This window comes from Squalius cephalus (assembly GCF_949319135.1).
Source record: "Squalius cephalus genome assembly, chromosome: 12".
Classification (NCBI taxonomy): domain Eukaryota; kingdom Metazoa; phylum Chordata; class Actinopteri; order Cypriniformes; family Leuciscidae; genus Squalius; species Squalius cephalus.
In genome coordinates, this window is record NC_137133.1 from 1,704,327 (window position 1) to 1,729,048 (window position 24,722).

Here is a 24,722-nt window from a genome sequence, read left to right on the forward strand (position 1 = left end):
TTGTCCTGCATCCTCAATAAACAAGCTCCAGTTAGTCCAAAATGCCGCCGCTAGAGTTCTTACTAGATCAAGAAAATATGATCATATAACACCAATTTTATCATCACTACATTGGTTACCTATAAAGTCCCGTATTAATTACAAGGTATTGCTACTGACTTATAAAGCCCTAAACGGCTTAGCTCCAGTTTATTTAACGGATCTTCTATCGCCCTATAATCCATCGCGCTCTTTAAGATCACTAAATTCGAGGCTTTTGGTCATACCTAGGATATCCAGATCAACCAAAGGAGGGAGATCATTTTCACATTTAGCTCCAAAACTCTGGAATAGTCTTCCTGATACTGTTCGTTGCTCAGACTCGCTCTCCCAGTTTAAAACTAGATTAAAGACGCATCTCTTCAGCCAGGCATTCATATAATATTTTTAATCTTCCAGTTAAATCCGACCTCTAGTTCATAAACGCCAGAGGAGAACTGGCCCCCGACTGAGCCTGGGTTCTCCCAAGGGTTTTTTTTTCTCCATTAGGTCCTGATGGAGTTTTTCGGTTCCTTGCCACTGTTGCCTTTGGCTTGCTCAGTTGGGGATATTTGGGGATATTTAATTTAATTAATCAATCAACAATACTATTGATCAGCATTACCAAACGTGGACGTTCCACTAGAAACAAACATTGATGTATTGTTTTAATTTAATACTGTGAAGCTGCTTTAATACAACCTATGTTGTGAAAAGCGCTATATAAATAAACTTGACTTGACTTGACTTGACATACAGACGAGAGATCCATCTCTGATCCAGCTGGACTGCCCATGATCTCCACCAGAGGGCACTCCTTCCATCTGCTTTATCTCACCATAAACTACATTTCCCATAACCCATTGCCTGGACTAATCATGTTCTGATTACTTCCACCTGTGTGTTATTATCTCGTTACTCTTGCCTATTCAAGCCCTGTGTATTCACTCTTACTTTGCAAAGTCTTATATGTTGTTACACTGCATTTCTGAGTGTTATCCTGGTTTCCTGTCTTGTTTTTTTTTTTGTGATTCTCTGCCCTTTTGTTGGATTACCCTTTTGCCAGTGTTTTCTGCCCATCTCTCATATCTCTCGTTGTATGTCATTAACAACTATTTGTTCACTTCGATTCAGTACACACTGCAGAATTTTTGTTAATGCGGTTGTCACTCCCGTAAATGACTGAAACTTGTGTGTAAAGAAGAGTATTAAAGTCCCACTGAAGTGCCTTGCTTTGTTTAATGCGTTGGCGTAATTTCCACTGAAACAGGAAGCGAAGGCGGGACATATCAAATGGCTCCTCCCCTTTTCAAATAGCCAATAGTATCTAGTTTCCCTCACAGACTGCGAGTCGTACTTGACAGCGACATGGAAGCGAATCTGAGCGCTGATGATACGCTGGATTCAATAGTAGAGGAGTGAATAAATTATAGCCATTTCATTCGTAACCAACGTACAGTTGGAAAACAGGTTAAAACTCGAGCTTTTGAGCAACCGAACACACACTCCAACACATATTTCTCCGTGAAGTGTCAACGGTTGCTTTGTAGCAGAGGGGGCGGGGCTTTAGGTTCAAGAGAGCATTTGATTGGACAGAAGATGTGATGAGAAGCGGTGATGTCATAAAAATCCCTGATCCATTTTAGCGGAAGTGACTGTAAGTTTTGAACGCTTATATCTCCTAAATGTGAATTATGTCATTGTTTTGGAACACACCAGCTTATTCATAACCTTAAGGCTAATATATTCATACTAAAAGCTAAAAAACTAAAATTTGGATTTCAGGGGGCCTTTAAGCACTGCTGGATGTGTGCTCTTTTTGTCTAATTCATAGTAAAATGGGAATGGAAATCTAAACCTCGATTAACATAATGATGAATTTAAAGAAAAAAAGTCAAATTATAAAACAGTACAGGATATGACCCCTTCAGAAGTCAATCATGGCATTAAAACCTTCTTATTACGCGTCTTAAGTTTCTTGACCCTTGAGTCCAGGTGTTTCTCACCTCGCCGTTCTCCAGAGGATGGATCTTAGAGTAGAAGGAGGTACAGATGACCTCCTCATCGTGTGTGTAGGACGGCGGGCCGGTTTTGGGGTTGATGTTGAAGCGTGTGATGCACTCAGTGTCTGTTATAGCGTAATACTGCCACGGCATGAACGTTTCACCGTCCAGAGAACGTTCCAGAATCCAGTTTCCAGGCCGAGGCGAGTTTGCAGCCTTCAGAATCACGTAAGCGATCTGGAAAACCTGTGTGTGAGAGGAGAACGTGGAACAGAACATTAATGGTCTCGCAAACATGAACACACAGAATCTGAATCCTTTTCAACATTGATAATAATCAGAAATGTTTCTGAAAGATTTCTAATAATTACCGTCAAACACAAAACCCCATTACACAAATATAACTATTAGTCCAGTCATTTTATGAAAAAAGGTTGAACAAATTGCAACAGAAGCAAACTCAACTGATTTTGTATCTTCAACATGTCCTGAGTAAGGAAAAAAAAAGTTTCGAAAAAGATTGTTTAGATCTGTTGTGGTATTTATGCAAATAAGCACATACATAATTAGATTATGCACCATTTGTCCATGTTAACAAACCATTTAAAAAAATTGTAATACATTTTTTGTTTGTCTTGATGTAAGTAATCAACTCAGTAATTTTCATGGTGATATCTAAAGGTTAAAAATGTTACCCTATTCACGTAAGAAGAAGAATGAATAGGCTATATTTGGGTCTTTTTCTAAACTTTCCCCTAATGGGATTCTTCTGGACATTTTTTCCTTACTCAGGACATATTGAGGATACAAAATCAGTTGAGTTTGCTTCTGTTGCAATTTGTTCAAGGTTGACCCCCATTTTGGCTTAAAATGACTGGACTATATGATATGTGATAAAGCTAACAGACTCATCATAATGGATGCACTTCTAACAGGAGAACAGAAATGAAAGAGAAGATCTGAGAAAGAAATGAAAACTTGATTCCCATGATTTCACAGTCTTTTATTCAGCAGCAAAAGACTCAAGGCACATATGCACACACACACACACACACACACACACACACACACACACACACACACACACACACACACACACACACACACACACACACACACATGGTGTGACACGTAAAACGCAGTCCCTGACAGGTTCTCGGCGGCCTACAGAAACCTTCAGGGCGCAGTGACATTTCAGCTTACCTGAAGAGCTGACCTGAATAAAAAGAAAACATGAGACATGGGGGGAAGAGAAGCTAGGCTGAAGTCTCTATTCATTTCTGTTACCATTTTAGCTAACACTGCCCCATGAGGAACACACACACTCTTTCATCTCCAGCAGATAACAGGCTTATGTTACGTCTCTCACAGTGAAGCTCTGGACGCTGGTTCACGAGGCACAATGCTGTTTTGTGTGTTGTGTTCAGAGAGAGGTGAGCAGGAGTGAATCAAGGACGTCTGAACAGCACAATCATCTGACTCAACTATGAAAGACACAGAGAACTGAAGGCCACGCCAGTAACATGTGTGTGTGTGTGTGTGTGTGTACACTTTATACACACTGTAACTCAACACGCACTAATATATACACATGTGACCCTGGACCACAAAACCAGTCACATGGATCAATTTTCTGAAATTGAGATTTATACATCATCTGAAAGCTGAATAAATAAACTTCCCATTGATGTGTGGTTTGTTAGGATATGATAATATTTGGCCGAGATACAACTATTTGAAAATCTGGAATCTGATGGTGCAAAAAAATCCAAACATTGAGAAAATCTCCTTTAAAGTTGTGCATTTATGTTCGCGATTTTGCTGCATTCACTCACAAAAATTAATGTTTTATATATTTACGGTAGGAAATTTACTAAATATCTTCATGGAACCTGATCTTTACTTAATATCCTAATGATTTTTGGCATAAAAGAAAAAATCGATAATTTTGACCCATACAATGGATTGTTGGCTATTGCCACATATATATAGTGTGTGTGTGTGCGTGTGCGTGTGTGTGTGTGTGTGTGTGTGTGTGAGTGAGTGTGGACAGTGTTCATGAAGACAGCATCAGCCGCTGCCCTCAGGTGTTCATTTACCGTAGCGGTTCTCACAAGCAAAGGCCACAGATTTCATAGGAGACAAACAACCATCCCTGCAGTGTGTGACAGAGAGAAGAAGAGCTATAAAAAACATGTCATAACCCACAACCTGTCAGAAATGGCACGACTCAAACAGATGTGACTCCCTTATCTGACTGTGTGTGCTGGCCTCAAGACCTTGCTTCCACACACACACACACACACACACACACACACACACACACACACACACACACACACACACACACACACACACACACACACACACACACACACACACACACACACACACAGATATTTCCTCCTCACTCTTTCTCTCTCACACACAGACGACAGCGGATTCTCTGCGTGTCACATCTCTTCTGTCAAAGATTATTCTCAGAGGCTTCAATAACTTTCAGTTCAGATGAACAAACTCCAGCAAATGTTTAATAACTGGAAAGCCAGAAGGGTAAACACTCGGGAGTGAACATGTTGTTTTGCCATTGTCTAATTTTCCTGATATCATACAGAATCCAGCATTATGTCGCATCATTTGACTGAACAAAATTCAATTAGAAAAATTTATAATAATAATAATAATTTTCACCCATTTTTTCCCCCTAATTTCTTTCCATTATAATTTATATATATATACACACACACACATGCATGTATATATTTAAGAAAAATGTGTTATTTATACAAAAATATTTCTTAAATATATACATGCATGTGTGTGTATTTATATATAGAAAATAATTATACACAGTACACACACATATATTATGTAAACACAAATTTTTATTTTGGATGCGATTAATTGCGATTAATCTTTTGACAGATATATATATATTTTTATTTATTTATTTATTTTTTTTTCAAAACTTTGAACTAGGGATGCACATTTTGGAATTCTGGAGTGCGTGTATGAGTGTGTGTGTGTGTGTGTGTGTGTGTGTGTGTGTGTGCGTCCCTTCTAAACCATATTTTTGGGACAAATTTGAAAGTGAGCAAAAGCTGACAAAGACTCTCAAAACCTCCATTTGGGGATGTCCTCATTTATAAAAAAATATATATATTTTTTTTTTGTAAAAATGCATAAAGTTTTCTGATAGAATCGGGATGTGGTTTGAGACAACTGCACTTTTCAACGAATAAATATTTTCCATACGAAGTAAAATGTAGCTTAATTAGTTTAGTTCAGTCTCATCCCTGAGAGCTGAGGAGAGAACACCTGCTCCTCCAGACGTGTGCTTGTCAGTTGTCCATGATTTAGGAATGATGATGAATAATAATGGAGCATAAAATACCATAGTATGCTGGCCTTGCCAGAGAAAGAGAGACGCCGTGATAGTAAACATCATCTGCTCCAGATAACAGCTTTTAAATATTGTATTGTTGGTAACAATTTCATTTTTGGTCCAATTCTCACTATTAACTAGTATTATCATGCATATTACTAGGATATTGGCTGTTTATTAGTACTTATAAAGCACATATTAATGCCTTATTCTGCATGATCATATTCTACATCCCTTAATCACCCAATACCTAAGCTAAACAACTACATTACTAACTATTAATAAGCAGTAATCAGGAGTTTACTGAGGCAAAAGTGTGTGTTCCCTAATCTTAAGTGTGACTGTATTGTTTATTACTCTTAATGAGACTGTAATTAGAGTAGCCGTACTAGTCCTTAATCTGTTAATAGGTTCAGCTGTCCACAATACATTCTGTCACAATTACGTTCAGTTTAGTTTGTCTAAGTTTCACTTTCATGGACTTTTATTTTGTTCATAATCCGTTTCCTGTTTCCTTGTTCCTAGTTTCCCACCAGTCGTTAGTTTCCATGGACACTCGTTCAGTCATCACAGCTGTTCATTATTAAGTTCATCATTGTGTGTTTAAGTATGTCTGGTATGGTTGTGTGTTACACACTGTGCTGTTTGCTTTATCCTTTTAGTTTGTTTTATTTCATTAAATTCCTTTGTTCTGGACCTATTGAATCTTGTTCATCTTCCTGTGGACCTAAACATTACACATACAGCACACTTAGCCTTTTTATATTAAATGTGTATTTATTATTCATATTTGGGTAACACTTTATAATAACTGCACGCTATTAATCATTAGTTAAGCATTAGTAAACAGTTAATTCGTCATTTATAAAGCATTAATAGACATTAATAAGCAGTTTATAAATACAGTTATAAATGCTTTATTCTTGATTTATTAGCATATCTATTATGTGTTTAATAATTGTATTTTCATACTTTATTAATGATCAATTTATAATTTCTAAATGAGGTATAGCATTATTTACAAACCGGTTATTTAGGAGTTGTCAGTGGTTCATAAGATCACTTAGAAAGTGTAAGTAAATGATTAATAAACTGTTTAAATACATATCATATTCAGACATATAGTAATAGTTACTTAGTGTGTTAATAAATGCTTTATTAACATGTATTTCTACTGTAATTCAGGGTTAATTCAGGGAGTTATAAAGCATTTAGTAGTGGTCAGTTCACTATGTTTGTGAGCTCATCTAAAGTGAGGACTAGTTATGCCTCGTAAAGCGTTTATAAAAGAGATTTAAAGACTGTTAATATTTCTATGTTCTGTATCACTGTGTGTGTTTGTTTCCTTGAGTCTTTAAATCTCCTTTATAAATGATGTTTAGAAGAAAACTGAGTCTTTAAATCTCCTTTATAAATGATGTTTAGAAGAAAACTGAGTCTTTAAATCTCCTTTATAAATGATGTTTAGAAGATAACTGAGTCTTTAAATCTCCTTTATAAATGATGTTTAGAAGATAAATGAGTCTTTAAATCTCCTTTATAAATGCTTTACAAAGCATAACTAGTCCTCACTTTAGATTAGCTCACAAACATAGTGAACTGACCACTACTAAATGCTTTATAACTCCCTGAATCTACTACATTTACTTACACTTTCTAAGTGATCTTATTAATCAATGACAATGCCTAGTTTGTAAATAATGGTAAATAATGTAACCGGTTTGTAAATAATGCTATACTTCATTTAGAAATGATAAATTGATAATTAATAAAGTATGAAAATACAATTATTAAACACATTATAGAAATGCTTATAAATCAAGAATAAAGCATTTACAGCTGTATTTATAAACTGCTTATTAATGTCTATTAATGCTTTATAAATGACGAATTAACCGTTTAGTAATGCTTAACTAATGATTAATAGCATGCAGTTGTTATAAAGTGTTACCCTATTTTGGCTCATTCCTCCAGGAATTTGCTCTAGTTTAGCTTACACTTACACTTGTCCACAATTATTTTAATAATGTTATAGACTCTCAAACGGACAGAGATCAGATGTTTGTCTGGCTCATTTGTTCTTATTTGTTGTCATATGTGCACCAGTCATTGTTCCCTCTATTTTAACAAGATGTCAGCATAGCACACTGTACTTCACTGTAGAGATGAGGCATGAGCACTGAGATACAAACTTAACTGATGTTTGGGTAACACTTTACAATAATAGTACATGAATAATCATGTACTAATACCTGAATTAATAATTACTTTACTATGAACTAATGATGAGTTAATACATGTATTAATGAGGTACTAACCTTAATTACGACATGAGTATCATGAATTCCTACATGAATATACCATCTTAACTACGCGTTAGTACATGCTTGTTAATTAATGTATTAATTAACATTTCGAGGTAAAGTAAATCAAACATGCTCTAGATCAGAAGAAAGATTAAAAGGGCACAATGTTAAATTGTTCATAAATTTGACACCATCAATTGTCACATACATCAGTGAATGACTTGGAAAGTAACATGAATTCATGACTTGTTAATGTATCATAATGTCATGACTTTACTTGGAGGGGCACATCATTACTAACTCATCATTAATTACTTGGAAAGTAACATGAATTCATGATTTGTTAATGTATCATGTAATTTCTTGTCTTGGCCCTCCAAGAGTAAATCTTCAAAAATGTATCAATTACACATGTTTTATACATATTCAGCTCTTCTAAATCAGATATCATTTGGTGCTTGTCGGTGGTTTGTAAAGAAGTGGAAGAGCAGAGGTGCTGTGCCTGAATTTAGATGGAGAAGGAACTGAACGGTAGGAAAAAAGTGGACAAATTTTGAAGGGGCAATAGTGGCCCCAAAGAAGAGCCAGCAAACAAGACTAACATCCGACTGCATTATGATATAAAGACAGTAAACAAATCCAGAAAATAACCATCATCTGTGCTAACACTGATTTTAATTTTGAAAATTGCATCTGTTTAATGAATATGCTAGTGTATAGGTATTTTACACTTGAAGGCAGCAGTGGAATCACTTAAAACGGAATGTGTGTTCAATGAGTAGGTTTAATATAAATATTTCAAGACATCTTGTGTCATTCACTGATGTATGTGACAATTGATGGTGTCAGATTTATGAACAATTTAACATTGTGCCCTTTTAGTACATCTTTCTTCTGATCTAGAGCATGTTTGATTTACTTTACCTCGAAATGTTAATTAATACATTAATTAACAAGCATTTACTAACGCGTAGTTAAGATGGTATATTCATGTAGGAATTCATGATACTCATGTCGTAATTAAGGTTAGTACCTCATTAATACATGTATTAACTCATCATTAGTTCATAGTAAAGTAATTATTAATTCAGGTATTAGTACATGATTATTCATGTACTATTATTGTAAAGTGTTACCGATGTTTGTAACATGACAATCTTTGCCTGTATATGAACTACTTTCAATTTTGAGTAGTATATTTTTTAACATAAGAGCGGTGCGTTAATTTGTAACTTGAATTGTAAGTCTCGCATATTCACAGATAGCAGAAAATAGCTAACATCTGCAATGCAAAATAAGGTGGATAGTTTGACAATGACATGTCAGTTTTAAATGGGTGGTTGATTATGATTTGACTTTTCTAACTTTAGTGAGTGTGTAATGTTGCTGTTTGAGCATAAACAACATCTGCAAAGTTACAACGCTCAAAGTTCAAAGCAAAGGGAGATATTTGCTTTTAAAGAAATCACTTTTTAAGGACTACAACAAACGACTGGTAGAGACTACAATGAGCTTCTTCAGGGGTTAGTGACATCACCAACCCTAGAATTTACATAAACCCCGCCCCCTGAACACGATTTATAGATTATCAAGACAGAATATGCTAATCAATGACTAGAAGATAACTACACATAAGCTTCATAACTTCATCAACTAACCATTCAGAAATGTCCTGTTGCTTCTACATGTTGTCACTTCTTCTTGAGTCTCTCCATTATTGTCTGACTCCGGTTTCAACATAAAAGGCTAAAAGTTTTTGACATTTTCTGTGTGTGTGAGTGTGTGTGTTAGCAGCTCCGATTACCTCATACAGACACACACAGAAAATTTCAAAAACTTTTAGCCTTTTATGTTCAAACCGGATTCAGACAAAGATGGAGAGAATCAAGAAGAAGTGACAACATGTAGCAGACACACACACAGACACACACACACACACACACACACACACACACACACACACACACACACACACACACACACACACACACACACACACACACAAACTCTTGAAGCTCCTCTGTCCCGGGAGCAGTCGCTCATTTGCATTTAAAGGAACAGACACAAAACGGTGTGTTTTTGCTCACCCTCAAAAAGTGACAATTTTAACATGCTATATAAAAATATCTGTGGGGTATTTTGAGCTAAAACTTCACACACACACTCTGGGGACATCAGAGACTTATTTTACATCTTGTGAAAAGGGCATTATACCACCCCTTTAATCTCATGTAAGCACACAGGAACGGTCGCAGTTACGCCTCTGCTTTTATAAGGTAGTTTTGGTGTTTTGTGCAGAGCTCCAGACGCCACGGTTAGTGTCAGCATCTCTGTAGCTCCTTTAAAGTGATCATTGGCTTTTTTGTGGGTTTTCTTTCAAATTTCATTGCAGTTTTTGTAGAGAAATCTGGGCAAATGTGTTTTCAAAGCAGTGTAGGTGGATGGATTTCCTCTTCCTGATAATTGAACCAAATGAGACATCCAAACATCTGGATACTGTTTTATATTCTTTTACCATTTCAGCATTTGTTTAACTTGGGGGATTTTATTTTCTCCACTTGTTCTCTTTACTGTGGGAAATTTATCCAGAAAATATTTTAATGATTCACAGACCAATACTTCTGTAAACAACATTTTGCTTTTAAATTTTGCATTTTTTAATATGGATTTTTTGTTGTTGCCTAAAAACAAACACTCAATTATCAAGCAAGATTTGCAGGTGACCCTTCAATAAACTCTGAACCTTTTTCTTGCTGTTCCTCAACATGCACATCCAAACGGAATTTCAATTAACAGTTTGATTTTCTGTAAAATGTGCTCATAAAATGGTAAAAAGTAATTCAGTGCATGTGTGCGTGCGTTTGCACACGTGTGTGTGTTTGTGCAGGGCTTTAGTATGATTATTCACATTTCTAAAGAGTATTGAGGTCAGGTGAACATCTGCAGTGATTGGAACATCACACACACACACACACACACACACACACACACACACACACACACACACACACACACTGAAGCACATGCACAATCGTTAGACTGGAGCCTGAAAAACAACATGTGCAAATTTTTAAAGGCTAGAAAATGTGGAACATCTGCACATGTACAGTTCAAGCGGACTCTTCCAATGATGAAATGCATGTGTACTGTGCACAACACATCTAAAACATATTGCACATAAAGGAGTGGGAACAGCGTGTGCATATCAGCCTGCTGTTTATAAATAACCGCTTAATTCAATTGAATCAGTTTCCTCAGTTCAGACGGGTTTGCTCCAGTGCTGAATGGGAGACTGTAATGTGTTAGTGCACGTTTGTCATTGTGACGACAGGTTGTCAGGGAGTGAGTGATGGTAAGATGGCAGTCGTGGCCCGATGCTGTATGTGTGATTGCCGTCAGTAATTACACACCCTCTCGTCTGATTTATTAACTCTAAATGTCCTCTACAGCCCCTCTAATGAATACTCAAACCCTGTCACACTCATTTGTCTTCTATCTTGGCACCACCTTTCACTCTCTCTCTCTCTCTCTCTCTCTCTCTCTCTCTCTCTCTCTCTCTCTCTGTCACCGTACCATGTTGCACTCATTGTCATATTCTTCAGCAAAGAAGAACAATGCAGGAATTAAAGAGATAGTTCACCCTCAAATGAACATTCTGTCATTATTTATCACCCTCATGCTGTTCGAAATAGAGTATGACTTTCTTCCTTAATTTTTTGGGTGAAAATTATTTGCCACATTTTTCCTTATAATGAAAATGACTGAGAACTGGGGCTATCAAGCTCCATATCATACACAACCGTCAGAAACTTTGGGGTCAGTCAGATTTGTTTTTATGTTTTTAAAAGTGTCTGATGAAAAATACAGTAAAACGTTGCATCTATGATCGTATCTAACATGAAGAATCATGCTTCAAACCGTTAAATCGTTTAATAATTCTCGGTGCTCCTTACTTCATCACTTCTATTTTTTATTTACAGTATATCATTTTGCCTCCCATCTATTAATTTGCACGTCGCTCCTCATTCTGACCGGCCTGCACCCGGTGTCATCTGCTGACTGCTTTAATTGCGTGTGTGTAGGTGTTTGTGTAATTTCCTGCGGTTGGGCGGCGGTGCTCGCGCTGGCCTCAGATCAGCATCTAATAAGGGCTGATGGGAGCATTCTGCCCACACACTACAGCGAGCCATTCAACTGCACTGCATCTCACTGTTCTGCCAGAGTTAACCTGCCACTGCTTCTGCACACACACACACACACACACACACACACCACGAGCGGGAGAAGAAGAACAGAGGCGACGAGTGAGTGAATAGAGATGCTTTTCAAGACTGCAGCGCCTCACGACAGAGCAGGGGAACGTTTCATTCCTGACTAGCATTAAAAATAAAAAATAATTCAACCAACTAGACTGTAATCTATAGTACTTTGCATAGACAATTTTTATGATAGTTGGTTATGTATTATGAATCTCCAGAACCCATTCATAGTAATTGCATGGAAAAGAGTGTCTGGTACGAGTCTTAAAACAATTCTGTATTGTTCTGCAGAAGGAGGAACAGTGTGGGAATAAACTTCTGAAATTATGATAGAATCTTCAACTATGGCTTTGAGAATTTTTTATAAATGCCTATATATTTTAGATATTCATCTTTAAATAGCGTTTCAGGCTAAAACGTTGGAGGCCTGTTCACACCAAAGATGAAAACTATAACTCTAACGTTTTAAAAAACTATTCAAATTCTATGAGAATAACAAGTCCACATTACAACTATAACGATAATGACACAGAGGAGCAATACCATTGGAATCACTTTCATAATGATTTTTTTTTCCTAAGCTGATGAATAGTAAAAACGTTGACAGCCAATCAGAATCCATCATGCTATAGACCTTATGTAGCCCCGCCCCTTTTCAGCGCTGCGCTCGTTGTCTTTTGTCTTCCGGTCTGTATTTTCACAGCGATTTTTCGTGCTTATTAATGAACAGCTCGTTTTAAAATCTTCTTGGTCGACTGACATTTGTTAAGACATCTGCTTTAAACATTACAATCCTCATGATAACTTTCGGTAACTTTACATTATGTACATCCACTTCAAAAGCTAATTACTCCTGGACAGCAATGCCATAGAAATATACAGAGCGACCGCAAAAACGGAAGTTAAAAGACAATATTCTAAAGATGGCGGCGCCCTCGTTTCTCTGGCGCATAAGGTCTATAAAGAGCTCGAGCATTTGAATATGCACAATGACCTGTGGCTGTATGCTTGGAGAAAGCCAGAGATCCATTCTGGGGTGTGTTTCCCGAACAACGTCGTAACTCGCTGCTTAACTACCATAGTACAATTCATCGTTGAAGAAATCAACTAGTTAGTCACGACTGTTTCCCAAAACCGTATTGTCGTGGTGGAGTAATAACTTCTTTTAATGAATCTGTTTGAGATCGAGTTAACGCTAGATGTTTTTCTATAAATTACGGACATGACATCTGAGGACTATTTCTCTTTTTTCTCAGTTATTTTGCTTTATTTCCAGATTTAATCATAGGCTCGTTCTTACATAGCAGAGCTCGTTCACACACTCGCACTCTTCAGAAACGGTGCTTTAAATCTCTTGACAAACTAAAAGTCGTAAATGACATTTGTATGTACTCTAAATTAAAGACACAGGTTGTACTGAATGTCAGTTTGATTATTTTGCTCAAGATCAGGATTTATTGAGTCCACATGTCATGAAATCTAGAAACTCTTCTTCTAACCACAGGTCGAGATCTGTCGTCCCAAACACACAACTCTGCGATGCTGTTTGCGAATGTTCGTTAGAACGATGGTTTCGGGAAGCACAGACTCGTTGAACTGCTGATAATGACGGAACTTGCGAACATACTAGGCTAACGATGCTTTTGGAAAACATACCCCTGTTTGGCTGTTGTCCTGAGAGTCAGGGCTGTTACTTAGAGACTTAGAGAACTTAGACTTAGAGAAACTTGTGCACGCTTTCATCACCAGCAGGGTGGATTATTTAGTGTTGGGTCCGAGTCCACCATTGTCGAGTCCGAGTCGAGTCCAAGTCCTTAACAATCGAGTCCGAGTCCAAGTCCAAGTCCGAGTCCAAAGAGGGCCGAGTCGCACTTGAGTCCGAGTCCTTAACATCCGAGTCCGAGTCGAGTCCGGCCGAGTCCACAAAGATTTAAATAGTTTTAAATTGACCTTTCACAAAGACCCGCCCCTCTTACTGTCGCTACGTCTGACAAGCCTTTCCGCTCTCACTCCACATGTTCTCACACAGTGAAATATATATTGCGGAGCAAAGAGGACACTGACAATGCGCCAACAGACAAGACAAGGCTACTTCTGGTATGAAATAATGTCTCAGCTTTCAAATTTTGTAATTTTTATGAAATTAAAACAATACACACCGTTTTGTGGTTCTTTAATATAGGCCTCAACTCAAGCAGCACATGAACTGATAATATCTTCTAGTTACGAATTAAACATGAATGAACATCAGAACTGCAAAAAGAATTCAATACACACCATTTTTCAAGTTCAAGTCCAATGACTTTAATCTACTATCTGGTTTGGTTTGTTTGTCGGACAAAAATGGCAGGTATCTGCATTATGATTGGTCAGATCGCATGTCAATCAAATTCCTGTGAAAGGTCTCAACACTGAGCTCTTAAATTAATATGTTAAACCTTACAAAATGATTCCAATGTATAGTTACAGTCATACGTTTACCTATCGTACATCTTTCAGATTCTGCAAGGTAATGGTCAAGAATATAACACGATGCATTAAGAGCCAGGAGTAAACTTTTGAGCAAGATGACGTTGATTTTTTTTATTTTTTTTATTTTGATTATCTTATTTTGTTTTACATGCTAATATCTTATTTAGCCTCTAAATGGCAGGACTAAATTAATTAATGAATTTTTAAATAAAATAAGAGCAATTTACACCAATGATCCAGTTAAAAAATGTACACCCCCTGGCTCCTAATGGTTGCTTCCTTCTTGAGCATCACTAAATGTTTGCAGGGTTTGTAATAGTTGTGTATGAGTCCATCAGTTGTCTTCAGTGTGACAAGATGGATCTCACAATCATAGTCACTGCTAGTAAGGAGTCAAATATGCAGAAGATGCTGGAAAAGCAAAGAATGTGCAGGAGCTGGAGGATTTTTCCTCATGAACAACCATTAAAAAAAAAAAAAAAAAAAACAACAACAAAAAACTTGTGGATCATTCAGGTAATGACACACAATATTAAAATCAAGCCTATGTAATTTGTCTTGTATTTTGTGTTTGTAGTTTTTCTTGTGGACTAGGTTATTAAACATCCATTATGTGAAAACGATTTTTCAGGGCAGTAATAAATAGAAACAATGTTTTTATGATCATCCTCATTAAAAAATAAATAAATATTACATTTTGGAGATTATGCAAGGTGTATGTAAACTTATGACTAAAGTGTAGGCTAAATCAATGTAACAAAAATTATAACATTATTAGACGCCAAAATGTTGCTATGGTTATCACGTTCTCATGTTGCTATGGTTACTGTGTCAATCTTCGCAATTTCATGACTCACAGGACTAAAATTCTGCGGATTCTCTCCCACATTTAAATGCAGTTATCACTCTTTTTAATTTACAGTGTGAACGTAACCACTGGTCCTCTACAAGCATGAAAAAATATATTATTTAGATTGTCAAGTCCGAGTTCATTCAAAATTCGAGTCCGAGTCCGAGTTCGAGTACCCCAACTCTAGGATTATTGTAATGGACTCCTCACTGGCCTTCCCAAAAAGACCATAAGACAGTGTTTGCTCATACAGAACGCTGCCGCCAGGATTCTGAGCAGAACCAGAAAATATGAACATATCACACCAGTCCTCAGGTCTTTACACTGGCTCCCAGTTAGATTTAGGATTGATTTTAAAGTATTATTACTAGTATATAAATCATTCAATGGCCTAGGACCTCAATACATTGCAGATATGCTCACTGAATATAAACCCAACAGATCACTCAGATCACTAGGATCATATCAGCTAGAAATACCAAGGGTTCACTCTAAGCATGGCGAGTCCGCTTTTAGCTATTATGCCAGCCGCAGCTGGAACCAGCTTCCAGAGGAGATCAGATGTGCTCCTACAGTCTCACATTCAAATCCAGACTCAAAACACTTCTGTTTAGCTATGCATTTACTGAATGAGCATTGTTCCGCTGTTCGTCCGACTGTTTGTACTGTACTGTATTTTTTTATTTTTTTTTACTGTTTTTAATTTTTTATTATTTTAATTTCTTCTATGTAAAGCACTTTGAATTGCCTATGTGTATGAAATGTGCTATATAAATAAACTTGCCTCGCCTTGCCTTGTTACTGTGAGCTATTGTTGTCGTTTACCTGCTGCAGGTCCAGAGTCACAGTGACGTAATGGTAGTCCATCCCGTTCATGATGCTCGGGCTCTGCCACCATCTGTTAGTGCCGTCGATAGCGTACTCGATGGGATGCCGCTCTACACACATGAAAAAAACAGTCATGTGAGAACACTCCTCCTTCATCTTTGTTTATAGGCTTTTTCATCTTGAATTTATAGGACAGTCAAAACCAGTCGGAAAAGTGGATGTGACTGAGATGTGACAAGGCCGAATTTGAACCAGTGAGATCTACTTTAACACTGTAAAGCTTGATATATGAAAACATCATCAGAAATTGTATTTTATTTAATTGAACATTTTTTGAACCTTTAGACAAAATATTAAATTATTTTATTTTATTTATTTTTTTGAAGTTTGTATATGTGTTTTTGTATAAAAATTGTTGCTGATAATTTAAGAAGGTTCAAATGTCCGTCTCAATGCAGCTCCAAAGTCTCTACACGATCCCAGTCGAGAAATATGGGTCTTGTATAGCGAAACGATTGGTCTAAAAAAAAAATATATATATATATAAATATATATATATATATATATATATATATATATATATATATATATATATATATATATATATATCTTCTTTGAACATTGGTATAGTTGGTTGCCATTGAAGTCCATTCTGTGTAGAAAAATCCTGGAATGTTTTCCTCAAAAACCTTAATTTCTTTTCGACTGAAGAAAGAAAGACATGGATATCTTGGATTGACATCAGGGTGAGTAAATTATCAGCAACATTTTTTTTGAAAATGAACTAATCCTTTAAAGCTTGTATGTCTCATATAGACTTATATTGTGAGAATATGAATATAAGGTTGTTTATATTGTTATAAGGTTGAATATAAGGTTGTTTATATTGTTTAGGCCCAAACAACAACATGCAATTTGGTGCAGATGCTGATATTTTTGTAATGTAAATCAATGCAATCTTTATTACAGTATAGCAGATACTTACATAAAATGCATATAAATATCAATATCTGCCAATAATATGTCTTAGTAAGATTATATTTAAATGCTTAGTTTTATAATCAAAGTTCGATTGTTTTAAAACATAATGCAATGCAATACAATGATGATGGAGAGATAAAGAAAACCATGACATGACTACCATAACTATTAAACTAAGATGTGATAATAAAACTAATCCATCAGGCTTATGAGGAAGGTTTATTTGTTTGTCACAGTCATTGCAGAGTTCTCGTTCATTGTTTTTTTTGTCATGGTTTCTGATTAGTTATACACCTGTTCCCTGTTTCCTTAATGATATATCTCTGCGTTTATTAGCCCTCAGATTTTTCAGTTCTCTGTTCGGTGCCGTCAATGTTATGTTAAAGTGTAGTGTATGTTTGGAGTTTTCCTCATATTCATTAAAGTTTCCTTATCACTAGTTAATTCTGTGTCATGCATAATTCTTTGTGGATTCTGCTACACACGCTACCATGACAGAACACTGAAATTCAGAAAGGATTTAAACAGGAAAAAGGGAAAGATCATGAATATACGGTGTCCATCTGCTCCTGCTAGAGCAAGGAGATCGCTCCCTTGAGGATCACACAAGGGATGTCCTAGATCTGGCATGCCTCACTCCCTATCCCAGAGGGCACACCTGGAGTGGAATGGGTCTAATGCAACTCCCCATTCACTGTCTGCTTTGCTGAAGAGGATAATGCAAGCCTCACTCCAGACCCAGAGCCCAGCCAGCCTTCAGCCCTGCCCATGACACACCAACAGCCAGAGCCCACTGCAGAATCAGAGCCCAAGCCCGCCATGAGATAGAGCCTGAGAGATTGCCAGAGGCCACGTTCGTCCCGTAGCCTGAGTCCAACGCAGAGTCTGAACAGCTGGCAATAACATCCGTCATCGAGGGAATAATAGTGGAGTTCGTTGACATGGTTTGGAGCCCTGTCCACACTCGCTGAGGTGCATGAAATGAGCTGGGTCCCCGCTGAAGTTATATTGAGCTGTATGATGGAATGTTTTATGCTCTACAGTCTCCACTCCAGTCCCAATTCGTCATCCTCTCTACTGGTTCAGCCCAGTCTCAAAGCCTCTCAGTCTCTACTGGTTCAGCGCAGTCCCAAGTCGTCTTCATCTCTGCTGGTTCAGTCCAATCCCAAGTCGTCTTCATCTCTGCTGGTTCATTCCAGTCCCAAGTCATCTTCATCTCTGCTGGTTCATTCCAGTCCCAAGTCGTCTTCATCTCTGCTGGTTCAGTCCAGTCCCAAGTCGTCTTCATCTCTGCTGGTTCAGCCCAGTCCCAAGTCATCTTCATCTCTGCTGGTTCATTCCAGTCCCAAGTCGTCTTCATCTCTGATGGTTCAGTCCAGTCCCAAGTCATCCTCATCTCTGCTGGTTCATTCCAGCAGACTGGTTCGGCCCAGTCCCAAGTCGTCTTCATCTCTGCTGGTTCAGTCCAGTCCCAAGTCGTCTTCATCTCTGCTGGTTCATTCCAGTCCCATGTCGTCTTCATCTCTGCTGGTTCAGTCCAATCCCAAGTCATCTTCATCTCTGCTGGTTCATTCCAGTCCCAAGTCATCTTCATCTCTGCTGGTTCAGCCCAGTCCCAAGTCGTCTTCATCTCTGCTGGTTCAGTCCAGTCCCAAGTCATCTTCATCTCTACTGGTTCAGCCCAGTCCCAAGTTGTCTTCATCTCTGCTGGTTCAGTCCAGTCCCAAGTCGTCTTCATCTCTGCTGGTTCAGTCCAGTCCCAAGTCATCTTCATCTCTGCTGGTTCAGCCCAGTCCCAAGTCGTCTTCGTCTCTGCTGGTTCAGTCCAGTACCAAGTCATCTTCATCTCTGCTGGTTCAGCCCAGTCCCAAGTTGTCTTCATCTCTCCTAGTTCGGCCCAGTCCCAAGTCATCTTCATCTCTGCTGGTTCAGTCCAGTTCCAAAACCTCTCAGTCTTTACTGGTTCAGCCCAGTTCTAAGTCGTCTTCATCTCTGCTGGTTCATTCCAGTCCCAAGTCATCTTCATCTCTGCTGGTTCATTCCAGTCCCAAGTCGTCTTCATCTCTGCTGGTTCAGTCCAGTCCCAAGTCATCTTCATCTCTGCTGGTTCATTCCAGTCCCAAGTCGTCTTCATCTCTGCTGGTTCAGTCCAGTCCCAAGTCGTCTTCATCTCTGCTGGTTCAGCCCAGTCCCAAGTCATCTTCATCTCTGCTGGTTCATTCCAGTCCCAAGTCGTCTTCATCTCCTGCTGGTTCAGTCCAGTCCCAAGTCATCTTCATCTCTGCTGGTTCATTCCAGTCCGAAGTTGTCTTCATCTCTGCTGGTTCATTCCAGTCCCAAGTCGTCTTCATCTCTGCTGGTTCAGCCCAGTCCCAAGTCGTCTTCATCTCTGCTGGTTCAGTCCAGTCCCAAGTCGTCTTCATCTCTGCTGGTTCATTCCAGTCCCAAGTCGTCTTCATCTCTGCTGGTTCGGCCCAGTCCCAAGTCATCTTCATCTCTGCTGGTTCATTCCAGTCCCAAGTCGTCTTCATCTCTGCTGGTTCAGTCCAATCCCAAGTCATCTTCATCTCTGCTGGTTCAGTCCAATCCCAAGTCGTCTTCATCTCTGCTGGTTCAGCCCAGTCCCAAAGCCTCTCAGTCTCTGCTGGTTCGGCCCAGTCCCAAGTCGTCTTCAACTCTGCTGGTTCGGCCCAGTCCCAAGTCGTCTTCATCTCTGCTGGTTCAGCCCAGTCCCAAAGCCTCTCAGTCTCTACTGGTTCAGCCCAGTACCAAGTCATCTTCATCTCTGCTGGTTCAGCCCAGTCCCAAGTCGTCTTCATCTCTGCTGGTTCAGCCCAGTCCCAAGTTGACTTCATCTCTGCTGGTTCGGCCCAGTCCCAAGTCGTCTTCATCTCTGCTGGTTCAGTCCAGTCCCAAGTCATCTTCATCTCTGCTGGTTCATTCCAGTCCCAAGTCGTCCTCATCTCTGCTGGTTCGGCCCAGTCCCAAGTCATCTTCATCTCTGCTGGTTCATTCCAGTCCCAAGTCGTCTTCATCTCTGCTGGTTCAGTCCAATCCCAAGTCATCTTCATCTCTGCTGGTTCAGTCCAATCCCAAGTCGTCTTCATCTCTGCTGGTTCAGCCCAGCCCCAAAGCCTCTCAGTCTCTGCTGGTTCGGCCCAGTCCCAAGTCGTCTTCAACTCTGCTGGTTCGGCCCAGTCCCAAGTCGTCTTCATCTCTGCTGGTTCAGCCCAGTCCCAAAGCCTCTCAGTCTCTACTGGTTCAGCCCAGTACCAAGTCATCTTCATCTCTGCTGGTTCAGCCCAGTCCCAAGTCGTCTTCATCTCTGCTGGTACAGCCCAGTCCCAAGTTGTCTTCATCTCTGCTGGTTCGGCCCAGTCCCAAGTCGTCTTCATCTCTGCTGGTTCAGTCCAGTTGCAAAACCTCTCAGTCTTTACTGGTTCAGCCCAGTTCTAAGTCGTCTTCATTGCCCCTGCTTAAGCCTAGCTCCAAGTAGTCTTTGTCACCACTGCTTAAGCCCTGCTGGTTTCTTGAAGTCTTCATTGCCCAGCTCTGCCCTGCTCCAATTCTCCTTCATCGGGATTGGTTTAGCCCAGCCTTCCTCTCTCTCCTCCTCTGCCAAAAGGTGTGGTTGACGATGCGTCACTGTGCAGTGTATCAGTGTATGACATTAAAGTATCGCAAGTGTGATTTGAAAGCATATGGAGCCATCTGCTCTCTAATTACCTTCAGGGCACTTTGATGTCATTCTGCCTCACCAGACTCTGAGCCCCACTCCACCTCGGCTCACCGACCCATCGGCTCCACCTCGGCTCACCGACCTATTGGCTCCACCTTGGCTCAACGCTCCCTCGCCTTCACCCTGGTCTGTCATCCCTCAGGCTCAGCTGGGCACCCTTGTCGCTCTGGCTCCTCCAGTTCTGGATCCTCAGTCACACCGACTCTGCCCAGATCTGCCAAGCCCACGCCTCCACCTCGGTCATACACACCTTTGCCCTTCAGGCCTTCAGTGTCACCCAACTCTACGTCTCCTTAGTTCCTCCTTGGTTCCTCCTGGGTCTCCTCCTATTACAACTTCACCTCATTTGTTTGGGTTCTGGTCTATCCTGGCTCCTCCCTCCATCAGTTCTGCCATGGGCCTTCATCCTGGCTCTGCTCTGGGTCATCCACTGCTCCTCCCATCTCAGCCCTGGCTCCTACCTCCATCTTCTCCACCTTGATGTTCCCTTCTGTCAGCCCCTCCTCGATCATGTCTGTTTCCAGTTCCTCTTCCTTCTCCAGAACCACCTCCATCTGGCCTCTGTTGGACTTTTGCAGCGCAAGGTCAAGATTAGTTTTATTATCATGTCTTAGTGTAATAGTTTCATTGTGTTGTTCTGTTTAGTTTCTAGTCATGGTTTTCTTGACTACGTCACAGTCACAGTCACAGTCGTTACCTGAATTCTTGTTCATTGTTTGTTGTCATCATTTCTGATTAGTTACACACCTGTTCCTTGTTTTGTTATTTTTTCTGTGTCACTCATTCTTTGTGAATTCTACTACACACTTTACAGTGACAATTTGATACTCACATTTGAACATGTTTTTTCTATAAAAAAATATGCATGGATAATTAAATAAACCTAATCTGCTAGTCCAGTAAGTGTTCATCTTGAAATATTATTAACAATATCAAAGTTATTCTTCAGTCTACTTTATAAAAATCTGTAAAGAAAGACAAGTGAACCTTGAGCTGAAGTTGGACATTTTTACAGTTATTCTAAAAGGCTTTTTACTTGATAAATAAAGTCTAAGCTATCAATAAGACGACAGAAGGCATGAAGTAGATTGTGTCCAACAGGTTTTTCAGCAGAGTGTTGATCATTTAGAGGCTTTAGAAATATGTGTATCAAATATGATCCAGTAGTCTTTATAGGGTTACATTTAAAATTGTGTACGATTGTGTATGGACTTGTTTTCAGTGAATATCTCTTGAATTAAGTTGTCATTGGCAAAATTGGTTTTACCTGTTGTGCATAACATAAACCTCACTTAAATTTGTCATATTTATGTTTTCTTCGATTTTGGATCAATGAATTTTCTTTGAAACTTGCTTTGTTTTAAGGATGTTTAAGGCAAGCATACTGATCAAGAAACTGTTTCTTGAAGTTGTCCCTGTTAATCGCTGCATGTGTGAATCTGACTGATGCGATCACACTCCTGCATGTGTTCAGAGCCGTCCTGTCCATTTGTCTAAAGAGAGCTCTGCACCAGGGTCTGTATAAACACCAGTAAATCACAGCGTCTGATGCAAGAGCAATTATCACATAATCTACACCGGAAGAGAGAGACACGCAGTGACGACACCAGATCCGTCGGTAACACTTTATAATAACTGCACGCTATTAATCATTAGTTAAACATTAGTAAACAGTTAATTCGTCATTTATAAAGCATTAATAGACATTAATAAGCAGTTTAATAATTGTATTTTCACCCTTTATTAATGATCAATTTATCATTTCTCAATGAAGCATAGCATTATTAAACTGTAAATGATTAATAAACTGATTAAATACATATTATTATTCAGACATATAGTAATAGTTAATTAGTGTGTTAATAAATGCTTTATTAACATGTATTTCTACTGTAATTCAGGGTTAATTCAGGGAGTTATAAAGCATTTAGTAGTGGTCAGTTCACTATGTGTGTGAGCTCATCTAAAGTGAGGACTAGTTATGCCTCGTAAAGCGTTTATAAAGGAGATTTAAAGACTGTTAATATTTCTATGTTCTGTATCACTGTGTGTGTTTGTTTCCTTTTTCTGTTTAGAAGAAAACTGAGTCTTTAAATCTCCTTTATAAATGATGTTTAGAAGAAAACTGAGTCTTTAAATCTCCTTTATAAATGATGTTTAGAAGATAACTGAGTCTTTAAATCTCCTTTATAAACGCTTTATAAGGCATAACTAGTCCTCACTTTAGATGAGCTCACAAACATAGTGAACTGACCACTACTAAACGCTTTATAACTCCCTGAATGTACTACATTTACTTACACTTTCTAAGTGATCTTATTAATCAATGACAATACCTAGTTTGTAAATAATGGTAAATAATGTAACTGGTTTGTAAATAATGCTATACTTCATTTAGAAATGATAAATTGATCATTAATAAAGTATGAAAATACAATTATTAAACACATAATAGATATGCTAATAAATCAAGAGTAAAGCATTTATAGCCGTATTTATAAACTGCTTATTAATGTCTATTAATGCTTTATAAATGATGAATTAACTGTTTAGTAATGCATAACTAATGATTAATAGCATGCAGTTATTATAAAGTGTTACCGAATTTGTATTTAATTCCATTCTAATAAATGGTGTTTTCGAACTGGTGAGGAAGATTTCATTTTCTGTGTTTTCATAGTACATCAAGCTCTTTTATCTGCAGAGATCAAGAGAGATTTGATTCCTCATGACACGAGTCCTTTAGAAAAGCACCATAACACCTCATATTAAACCACGACAGGACACGACGGTGCTTAATAACGTGTCTCTGCTGGCTTTTACCTTCGCCAGCTGACTGGAGTTGAATAAAACCGTCTTTTGAAATAAAGCTATCTGCTCTAATGAGGGATGAGTTTTATAAGCGCTGAAATACTTACATTTATCTCTGTGCAGAGCCTGTCGAAAGCAAACTATATTAGACAAACTCCAATCTTTCTTTACAGCCAGATCCTTAATCAGGCAAAGATGATTAAAGTTGTCCACTTAATCATTTATTTGACTGCATATATTCTTTTCTAATTTATGAGCGAGATCTAGGTTTCATTTAAAAGAACTCCCCCGCTGGTTAAGTCACATCTCTCTCTCTCTCTTCCTCTAATTTTCTCTAATTACATGTTATATTAATCACTCTCTGGCTGGGAGTGTGTGGGTGACTCTTGTGTGTTTGAAGAGAGCTCAGATTAGAGCGTCTGACTCATTACTGGCTGAGGTGAGCTGTGGATGACAGCGCTGGAGCCGTTCCTGCAGCGACGGCTCAACTCAACACATACTTTATTAAGACCTTTCAAACTGCTTGTACAGATCCGAAACCACGACACCAACACCTAAAATAACTGCTTTCATGAAGGTGACTGGAAGACAGAAGGGTGAATCTCACAAAGAACATGTCTGGCTCATATTACACCACAAGATCAAAGTACATTTTACATATATACACTCTCAGAAAAAAAGGTACAAAAGCTGTCACTGTGGTGGTACCTTTTCAAAAGGTACACCTTTGTACCTAAAGAGTGCATTTTAGTCCCTCAAAGGTACATATTGGTACCAAACGTGTACATATTAGTACCTAAATGGAACATATTAGAACCCTTTTGAAGGGTACTGTCACAGTGACAGCTTTTGTACCTTTTTTCTGAGAGTGTATGGACCAATAAAAAATGAGATAATCCAAAAGTGAAAGTTCAGTCATTTGCTCACAGTTCTTTTGAGTTTGTTTGTAATTGTCACTCATCTCAATGATGATTTTAATTAGATTTCATTAGAAAATCTGTATCATGAATCCTTTGAACACAACCATTCTTTATTAAAATTTGCATAAATTATATTCAGAAAAAAAAGAG

General features: G+C 38.5%; 1 protein-coding gene across 5 annotated transcripts in view; it reads right to left on the bottom strand.

The window, feature by feature from the left end:
- The window catches only part of lama2 (laminin, alpha 2), a 250,998-nt gene that overhangs the window by 180,245 nt on the left and 46,031 nt on the right, over positions 1–24,722 (bottom strand). For all 5 annotated transcript variants that reach the window (XM_079887440.1, XM_079887439.1, XM_079887438.1 and 2 more), the window contains exons 3-4: positions 16,119–16,231; positions 2,025–2,267 (exon numbers count right to left, since the gene is read on the bottom strand). In XM_079887440.1, the coding sequence (XP_079743566.1) occupies positions 2,025–2,267; positions 16,119–16,231 (356 nt within the window). The remainder of the gene's footprint in view (positions 1–2,024; positions 2,268–16,118; positions 16,232–24,722) is intronic.